This window comes from Octodon degus, unplaced genomic scaffold, assembly GCF_000260255.1.
Source record: "Octodon degus isolate 3935 unplaced genomic scaffold, OctDeg1.0 scaffold00131, whole genome shotgun sequence".
Classification (NCBI taxonomy): Eukaryota; Metazoa; Chordata; class Mammalia; order Rodentia; family Octodontidae; genus Octodon; species Octodon degus.
The window spans coordinates 871541-881663 of record NW_004524707.1 but is presented as its reverse complement, the minus strand read 5'-3'; the positions used below and the strand labels follow the sequence as shown (position 1 = coordinate 881663).

General features: G+C 41.0%; 1 protein-coding gene across 2 annotated transcripts in view; it reads left to right on the top strand.

Annotated features, from left to right (window-relative positions):
- The first annotated feature begins 5629 nt into the window (after positions 1-5629).
- The window catches only part of Elk4 (ELK4, ETS transcription factor), an 8116-nt gene continuing 3622 nt past the window's right edge, over positions 5630-10123 (top strand). For both annotated transcript variants that reach the window (XM_012516903.2, XM_023701157.1), the window contains exons 1-3: positions 5630-5839; positions 7325-8191; positions 9704-9820. In XM_012516903.2, coding sequence (XP_012372357.2) covers positions 5633-5839; positions 7325-8191; positions 9704-9820 — 1191 coding nt within the window. In that variant the 5' untranslated portion in view covers positions 5630-5632. The remainder of the gene's footprint in view (positions 5840-7324; positions 8192-9703; positions 9821-10123) is intronic.

Sequence of the window (10123 nt, the reverse complement as noted above, 5' to 3'; positions counted from 1 at the left end):
TTTTTTTTCCCCCGGAACCGGGGATTGAACTCAGGCCCTTGCGCTTGCCAGGGAAGCGCTTATTCCACTGAGCCATCTCCCCAGCCCCAAAGTCTTATTTTTAGTTGTTTCACATTTGCATGTTTTAATAATTATTCCCTGGAAATCTTGTCTGTAGTTCTATTTCATGGCTGAGGAAATCATTGAGTTCACAATTACTACTAAATTGAGTTTCAATTTAACTGCATATTTCTAATGTACAGAAAACCTAATATAAAAATTGAATTAGGGCTAGGAGTGGAGATGTATGCCTGTAGTTCTACCGCTTGAGAGGCAGAGGCAGGAGGATCACTGAGTTCAAGGCCAGGCTAGATTACTTGAGACCCTGTCTTTATTTATTCATTTAGTTTTGCTGGACTGGGACCAGGGATTGAACTCAGGCCCTTGCGCTTGCCAGGGAAGCGCTTATTCCAGTGAGCCATCTCCCCGGCCCTGAGGCCCTGTCTTTAAAAAAAATTGGAAGCTGGATGTGGTGGTGCACATTTTTAATCCCAGCACTCAGGAGACTGAGGCAGGAGGGTTGGTGGGTAATTGAGGCCATGCAACCCTGAACTACATAGGGAGACCCCAATTAAAAAAAAAATTCCCCTAAAATTGGGTCTAAGGGAGTAACTCTGAGGTAGCGCAAATTTTAGCATGTGAAGCATGTGGTGTGGTGTTTGATCCCCAGCCACATACACATGTGATGATGATGATGATGGGCTAATTTTTTAAAAGTGTCTACTGAAGAATCCCATTTTATGTTCATTAGTTTCTCTTAAAAGGAAGTTCACTTCCAGTACCTCAGTCAAAACTGTAGGACCCTTTTTCGTTTCCTCTCAGCATCCTTCTCGGCTTGGTGCATGGTTCTGTGCCAGATGCAGTTTCATTTTCCACATTCTGTTGGGTCCAGTAGGTCACCAGCGTGTGACTTCACTCACATTGCTACACCGGTACCAATTGGGGGAGGTGGAAATGAAATCTGCTCCGCTCTGGGGGAGCACATAATTCTGACCACCTCTTCTTTGCTCAGGTTAGCATGTGTGGTCTTTGTGGAGATGCTAATGTTTTCTGCCTTGTTCTTCAGTTATACAATTTGCTATTTTAAAGCTGTAGGATTCAAATGTTATCTACAGGATAGGTATTAAGATGCCAGGATTTGGGTTTTAAACTTTTCCCAAAAATGGAATTGTGATCATCACATTTGTAGTAGTCTAATGGTATCAAGTCCCCGTCTCTCCTCCAGCATCTTTCATACACATGCATTGTGTGAGGGACCCTAGCAGTAGGCTCCAATCTCCTGCAGGTGTCACAGAGCCGGGCTAGAGAAAAAGAGCAAAAGACAAGATCACAGTACGGCTACAGTCCAGGTTGACCAGTTTACACTGAACAGAAGGCCTTGAGGCAGCCAGAAATTTGGCATTTATTGATTGAGGAGGGGGTTATCAGATGATTCATCAGGTGGAGGTGGTCAAATGCCAAGAACGATCTGGCCCTGGAGTGTCTTTATTCTTAGTAGTCTTAGCCTTGTGAGAGCATGGCCCTAGAGAGTTAAGGGGAACTCTCAAAAGGGTGATACCAATAGTTCCAAGCCTCTTTTAGGGCAGTATGCAGAATTAGCCATTGTGAATTTGTGGTCCCCAACAATACATTCCTGGCCCTAAGCCACAAACATTCTTTTTTTTTTTTTTTTTTTTTTTTTGGCGGAACCGGGGATTGAACTCAGATCCTTGCATTTGCCAGTCAAGCGCTTATTCCACTGAGCCATCTCCCCAGCCCCTTACAAACATTCTTGACGAAATGTGGAGATTGAGCTCCTTGGCTAAGGCTGTGTTTACCAGTCCTGGGTTTTAACTGGCTTGCTTGGATTAACAAATAATTGCTCAAATGGGAAAGCTGCATAATAAAAAAGTAATTGCCATGAATAGACATCATCAGAGAAAAAGGTCCATATGGTAAACTCAGAAAAATAATGGGAAACTAACCTCCCACATTTAAAGGTATTGTATGATAACCACTATTTTAACTCCATTAAGTGAGACTGTGTAATACTGATTTTTTTAATAGGCATGGTTACATTTAGCATTAAGTAGCTCTTCATTTGTGTGTTATCATTTAGCATCGAAAGTAATGCTTTAGAATCACGTGGCATGTTTTTGTCCTTTTAGGGAAGAAGGTTCCCTGGGCGAAGTAGATCAATGTAGGAATGATGAAGGAGGCTTGGCTTCATGGCCTCATCTTCTCCAAGAACTCAGACTGTGGGGTGCATCTCCCCTTTCCAGTCATTATTTTTCCTATCTTTTAAATGACACCATCTCTATGATCTACTGTAAGGTGATAACTGAAGATTACGGGAAGACGTTTCTTAAGCTTCACAAAAGTTACAAAACATCTTTTCCACTAGAGCCCCGTATCTCTGGCTTTTTTTTTGTTTTGTTTTGTTTTTTAGAAAAAGATAGTTGACCCTTAAGGATCCCATCCATTGTGAGTTATATTCAGGCCTAACATTTGTACTGTTTGTTGTGTTTTGCTTTAAACATCTTTATTGAGTTGTAATTCAAACACCATGAAATTCACGTGTAACATATACAGTTTAGTGATTTTTAATAGAGAGTTGTACAACTACCACCACACAATCAAATTTAGAATATTTTCAGCTGCCCAAAAAGAAACCTCATACTCTTTAACAGTCACTCCAGGGTCCTCTCCCCTCTCCTCCTCCACCCCCTGTCCTTTAGCCCTAAGCAACACTGATGTACTTTGTCTATAAATTAGCCTATTCTCCACATTTCATATAAATAGGATCGTAGTCATTTGTGGCTAGCTTTTTTTTTTTTTTTTTGTGGTACTGGGTATTGAACATAGGCGCTTGTGCATGATAGGCAAGCACTCTACCACTGAGCCCCTCCCAAACAGTGACTGGCTTCTTGGATAAACTGCTTCAAGGTTCATCCATGTTATATCAGTACTTAATTCCTTTTTTTTTTTTTTTTGCTCTGAATGCCTTCAGGGCAGGTTTGGCTGGCTTGAGTTGTGGGGATCGAACCACAGCAACCTGAGCCTGACCGCTTTGTTGAAGCAGCCACTTAAAGAACTGAGCTAACGGGCAGGCCCCCCCTTAATTCCTTTTTATAACTGAATGATATCTTTTTTTGAGTGTCACCACATTAATTTACAGAAATTTGAGTTGTTTGCATTCATTAGATACAATGAGTAATTCTGCTATGAACATTCTCATATAAGTCTTTGTATGGAAATTTATTTTCATTTCTTTTGGGTTTGTACCTAGGAGAGGAGTTGGTAGTTCATATAGTAAGCTATCTGATGTGGCTGTGCCATTTTATTTTTCCACCAGCAGTGTGTGAGGGCTTTAGTTTCTGTACATCTTTGCTAGCACTTGTTATTTTCTTTCTTGTTATTATTATTATCATTTAGAAGGTATAGATGGGTTCTTTTTTTTTTTTCTTTTTTGTGGCCATCTCCTACCCTGGGAGGCAGGCCTGGCATGGCATGTGGTGCCAGGGATCGGTCCTCGATTCCTGCGCTTGCCTAAGCAGGCACACTTTAGACCGCTGAGCTATCTCTCAGCCCTAGATGGGTTCTTAGGTGGTTTCGATTTTCATTTCACTAAGGACTAAAGAGGTTAGGCATCTTTCTCTTTTTATGTGCTTCTGGGTATTTACATACCTTTGGAGAAATGTCTTTTTAATTCCTTTGTCTACTTGAAAATTGTTTTTTCTGGGGCCTGGGAGATAGCTTGTTTTGGTTTGTGTCTAGGTGTCCCCCCAAAGCCTCCTGCAGTCTTGGGGCGCTTCTGGAGTTTGTGATTGATTATTGTAGGTGTGGATGCTGCACCTGCCCTGGGGCAGGTAATTTGCCTTACAGTGTAAGGAAGGAAGAGAAGCTAGCTGCCTGAGCTGCTGCTACTCCTCCCTTGGGCTCTTACTCACCACCACCTTGAAAGGTTGCTTTCTGCTCTGTGCTGCTCTGCCTTGGAGCCAGCTGTGTATGGACTGAAACCTCCAGTAACTGTCAGCTAAATAAACCTTTCCCTCCTTCATTTTGAGCATCGGGTATTTGTCCCAACCACGAGAGAAGAGTAACTGAGACATGGCTCAGTGGAATAAGCGCTTCCCTGGCAAGCACAAGGGACTGAATTTGATCCCCAGTTCCACAAAAAAAAAAAAGTTTTTTCAACTCGTAAAAGTTTTTTTTAATATATATATTTTAGATACAAGTTCTTTTTTAAACACATAACTTGAAAGAATTTTCTCCCATTTTGGGAATTGTCTTCTCACTTGATGTGTCGTTTGCAGCACAAGTTAACTGTTCTTATAACCACCTCCCTCATCCTACCCAGGGCCTAGAGCACGCTAGACAAGGTATACCCACCCTAGTCCATGGTGTTTTAATGGAGTTGATTTAATTTGGTTTTATTCAGACTCTGTTCTGCTCTGTTTCTTGTTTGTTTGTTTTTATTTTGAGGCAAGGTCCTGCTGTGGGCTGGTTTTGACCTCAGTGTGTAGCCCAGGTTAGCCTCATCCTCACAGTGATCCTCCTGGTTCAGCCTTCCAAGTGCTGGGATTACAGGCCTGAGCCACTCAGCCCTCAGACTCTGTTCTTATCCACTGAGGTCTCATTCTCAGGGGAGGGAAGGGTTTTGTTTTTATGTATGAAGCTATACAAAGTATATTTTTAGGGTGAGCTATATATTTGGCCAGAATTTCTGCCCTTAAAGAATTCTTTCTAAAAAAAAAAATTCTGTCTAATAGACCAAATATTTTGGAGTTCTATGAGGAAAATAACCTTGTGAGAGCATTTCCTTGATGCGTCATTGCCAAAACAAGGGGTTATCAACCCAGGTACCTGGTGGAGACTGGAGCTAGTTTTGTCTCATTTAGGCAGGGGATATTCCTGGCCTCCAAGGGGTAGAAACCACGTGTACTGTTGAACAAATTACAGTGCATAGGAAAACGCCCAAAACAAATAATTATTTGTCCTCAAAATCAATAATGCTTAAGTTCAGAAACTCTACCCTGAAAGGAGAGATCTGGAAACGTTATTGAAGGATTTTTCAGTTCATGTGTTGATAATGAAATGAGTTGCTAATCAAATAAGAGGAGACTCTAAAGCAGATAGAATCTCTGTAGACAGAATGGTAACAACTTGTAAATTAAATCGGAGAACATTTTGTTGTGTTCTCAGAGCTGCCAATTTGTATGTAAATTACACTTATGATAATGTATACCATTTGGAGGAGAAATACCAATTGGAACCAAAGTAGTTTGGGTTATTCCCCATACCTCAGCCTCCAGGCCCACCCTGAGACACGTACCAGCAAGTAAACAAACAGGGCTGACTTAAATAGATATACACTGAAATGGCGGTCCTCTGGGAAGATTGACAATGAGGCAAAATTATTACCTGATACTGTAGGGTTTGACACTGTCAGTGTGCCACTGGAGTTTATGGAACTGGCTTTATCTTCTTGTGGCAGTATCTCTTACAAGATAGGAGCATTGAGGTTAAGAAATGAATCAGTACACTTGGAACATTTAAAACAGTGCCTGACTCAATGTTAATGACAAATATTATGTTTTTCTAGCCCATTGCTATGGACAGTGCCATCACCCTGTGGCAGTTTCTCCTTCAGCTCCTGCAGGAGCCTCAGAATGAGCACATGATTTGCTGGACCTCTAACAATGGGGAGTTCAAGCTTCTGCAGGCAGAAGAGGTGGCTCGTCTTTGGGGAATTCGCAAGAACAAGCCCAACATGAATTACGACAAACTCAGCCGAGCCCTCAGATACTATTATGTAAAGGTAACACACATCCTGATTTCAGTGTTACACAGAGAACCTCAAGATGAGCACTATCCCTTCTTTTCTATTGCAGCTATAGATTCTACTGTCTTGTCTTATTTTAATCCAGTTTTATAGCTTCAGTAATTGGTAATTAGGACATAAGATGTAGATGTTCCAGCTGCATTTCTGCAAACTCTTACTTAGTAATCTACTCTCATCATACATTTTAGTTCTCACTGCAGTTATATTTATAAGGAAGAAGTACAGGGTTTATTTTCAAAAAAAGCAATCATGAGATGATGATTCTTCTTTTTTTTAATGTATTTGGTACAGAGTCTCACTACACAGATCAGACTCATAGTGATCCTCCTGTTTTCAGCCTCCCCAGTGTTGGGATTACATGGGTGTGCCACCTGCCCAGTCTTGGTGGCCAGTTAAGTGCACTCAGGAGTGGGGCCACCGCTACATGTGGTACTGGCGATTGAAACCCGGTCCCTGCACTTGCCTAGGCAGGCATTTAGTCCGCTGAACTATCTTGCTGGCCTGGAGATGTCGCTCTGTATGAAGATCTTGGATTCATTCCCCCTCCCCGGGTTTAATCTTTAGTACTACAAAAAGAAAGAAAGTCATATATACTTGTTTTTGTAACTTTACTTAAATTTTAGTTATAATTAACCCCAGGAAACACAAATTAATACCTTAAAGGATAACTATTACTAGAATTAAAATTGTTAAAGTTGCATTTCTTTGTTTTAAAAAAAATTATTGGTACATGTTTGTAGTGCATAATGGTTACATTCCTCTCTTTTTTTCATCCCTCTCTCCCTTCCTTCCCCCCCCCCTCCACAGTTCTTTACTTTGTCTTTTTCTGTTTGTTTTTGAAACAAGGCCTCACTTGTGTAGTATAGGCTGGCCTTGAACTCACTGTGTAGCCCAGGCCAACCTGACACAACTGTCCTCCTCCCTTAGCCTCTTGAATGATGGGAATACAGGCCTGTGCCACAGAGAGGGAGAGAGAGGAAAAGACTATTGGCTCAGCTCAGAAGTTCTAAAGAAAGTAGGAACCTTACAGTTGTAATGTCCTACATTCCTTTTTGCTTACTCAAGATGTTTATGGCATGTACCTTTGGAATTAAGATTGCAGTTCAGTAAGTTCTGACTTAATATAGATACTTGGTTGACAGTCTAGCAATTAAAATTCTCAGCTTTCTTTTTAAATGTAGTTCTGGAAATGGAAGGTAGGGCACCAAGAATGCTATAGAAGCATTTTAACACCGAGCTCTATCACCATCCTCATGCCGTCACTTTTTGTGTCACATATTAATTTAGCTGCTAATTTGAATGTTGTTGTGTTGGCTTTTCCACAATAGGGAGTGTGTTTAGCTCGATGAATGTAGGCAACTTTGAAGTTTTTAAGTAAGCTATTCTTCAAATAGAAAGCCCTGTGATGTAGGATGTAAGTTTACAGAAAAGTATGTAAATGCTTATTTTCTTTACCTATAGAATATCATCAAAAAAGTGAATGGTCAGAAGTTTGTATACAAGTTTGTCTCTTACCCAAAGATTTTGAAAATGGACCCAATGACAGTGGGCAAGATTGAGGGCGATGGTGAAACTCTGAACTACAGTGAAGTTAGCAGCACTTCCAAAGATGTGGAGAATGGGGGGAAGGAGAAACCTCAGCCTGGTACCAAGACCTCTAGCCACAATGACTACATACACTCTGGCTTGTATTCCTCATTTACTCTCAACTCTTTGAACACCTCCAATAAAAGGCTTTTCAAGTCAATAAAGATGGAGAATCCTGCTGAGAAACTGGCAGAGAAAAAATCTCAGGAACCAACACCATCTGTCATCAGATTTGTAACAACACCTTCTAAAAAGCCACCCATTGAACCTATTGCTGCCACCATTTCAACTGACCCAACTATTTTATCTTTTGAAGAAACTATTCAAGCATTAGAGACCTTGGTTTCTCCCAAACTGCCTTCCCTGGAAGCCCCAGCCTCTGTGTCCAGCATAGCTGCCAGCTTTACCCCCACACCTCCCATTCCCTCCGTGCCCCCTTCCTTGAAGGAGCTTCCCCGGACACCATCTCCACCTCTGAGTTCCAGCCCAGACGTCAACACGCAGGTTGACACAGTGGCTTCTCAGCCTGTGGAGCTTCCAGAGAACTTGTCTCTGGAGCCTAAAAATGAAGGTTCACCTTTGCCAGAAAAGGATAAAACAAATAATTCATCAAGATCCAAGAAACCCAAAGGGTTAGAACTGGCACCTACCCTTGTGATCACAGGCAGTGACCCAAGCCCTCTGGGAATATTGAGTCCATCTCTTCCTACAGCTTCTCTTACACCAGCGCTGTTTTCACAGGTAGTGGGGCTGGTTTTTAATCCTCTGTTTGCATTCATTCACCTTTTAAAGCAGATCTAGAATTGGCACTTATATGTTTGGTTTTTGTTATATAGGTTTGTCTTAGGTTAAATGTAACCCTGTGAAAGTAACTTCACCTCAGTTAGGGTTGCCAAAATGAAAGGTTTGGAGTATTGTCTTTTTTTTTTCCATAAATTTATTGAGAGACAAATAGCAATGAGAAGTTTCAAACCAAACTGGTAGGACAGTTTCAATAATTAACACATTGCATACATTCTTCCTAGTGGTTAATTGCTGTACAAGATGCAGACATGATATCCTATTTACAAACACCATTAGAACAAATCCCTCTCTTCATTAAGAGAATGCAACTGTATATCGATCCTAGCCATTTGAATACACAGATACAAAATGGACATTCATCTGTATACCCTTTTTGTTGTTAAGTTCCGTTATTTGAATATTATAGGTGTGTAAACTCAGCAAAATATTCTAAAAGAGTCCAGTAGCCCATAATAGTATTGGGTCTTCCGCTTGACTGGGAATGTCAGAAATTGTCAACCTGAGTCCCCTACAGCTCAACACAACAGCATGGCTTTACTTCTTATACTTCATCTTTATACTTTTCTGCTGGATGGTTAAGACCAAAGTAAAGCAGGACCTATGCAACAAGAGTTGTAGCTTTTGGGTCTGATAAGGTCAGTGAAATCCCCTCAGGATTTATCCTGAGATCCTGTACCTCAGACTGTAGAACCTTTGTCAGTGTCAGCTGGAGTATTGTCTTTAAAAAGTGCGTTGTTTTACAAGTAAATAGCTATTTTGAGTTTTTTACTTCTTCCTAAAGAAAATTCTCCCCCACCCCCACCAGTGATGTTAGAGCACAGTAGGTCCTGAGAACCTTAAAATGAAGGACTAATGTGATGTTGAATAACAGGTTCAGTTAGTTACAGTAGATATTTATTAACTTGCTCATCTTGTACAACACTTTAAAAGATCATTCCCAGACTGTCTCATTATTAGAGATAGAATGTGGTGTTGACTCAGCTTCCTTTTGTTCCTCTGCACCTGAAATTAAAGTTGGTTTTTCTGTTTTGGGAGGACCCTATAAAAGTTGGTTGGCCAGGTGTGGTGCGCACACCCAGAATTTGGGAGGCTGAGGCAGGAGAATCATGCAAATTTGAGGCCAACCTGGGCTACAAAGTGAATTCAAGGCCAGTCTGAACTGCGTAATGAACTCCTATCTCAAAAGAAAAGACCCTCCGAAAAATAAATAAAAGTAAAAATATTTGATGAAAAAGTAGTTATTTTGGCCTTCATCTTTCTAGGGTTGTAAAATGATGTCTAAGCTTTTCATCATGATAACATTTTAGAATTAGAGCTATTCAGAGTAGAGAATAGCATGATATTTGGGCTCAGTTTGTGTCCAGATTCATATGCAACCTGACTGTTTGTGTACTGCTGCAAGGATGAAGCAGAAGCCTGCTGATGAGTGGCTGTTTTTACGTGTTGCAGACACCCATCCTGCTGACTCCAAGTCCCTTGCTCTCCAGCATCCACTTTTGGAGCACACTTAGCCCTGTCGCTCCCCTGAGTCCAGCCAGACTGCAAGGTGCTAATACACTTTTCCAGGTAATTTCTTGTTTTCTTTTCTTTTTATTTTGGCATGTGAATTGAACTCAGGACCTCGCGCTTGCCAGTCAGGCGCTGTGCTACTGGGCTATATCCCCAGCCCCATCCAGGTAATTTCATCAGAGTTTGTGTCTTGTGATTGGGGAAGGTTAAAGGAGGAAGCATGCAAAAGATCAGCTTCCTTTTCATAGTTTACTTGTACATATGACTAAGAATTGTTCAATACTAGCTAGATTTTTTATCTTACCTATGATTGTTATCCTTAAACACTGGAAGGGCTCTATTTTGAAAAATACATACATA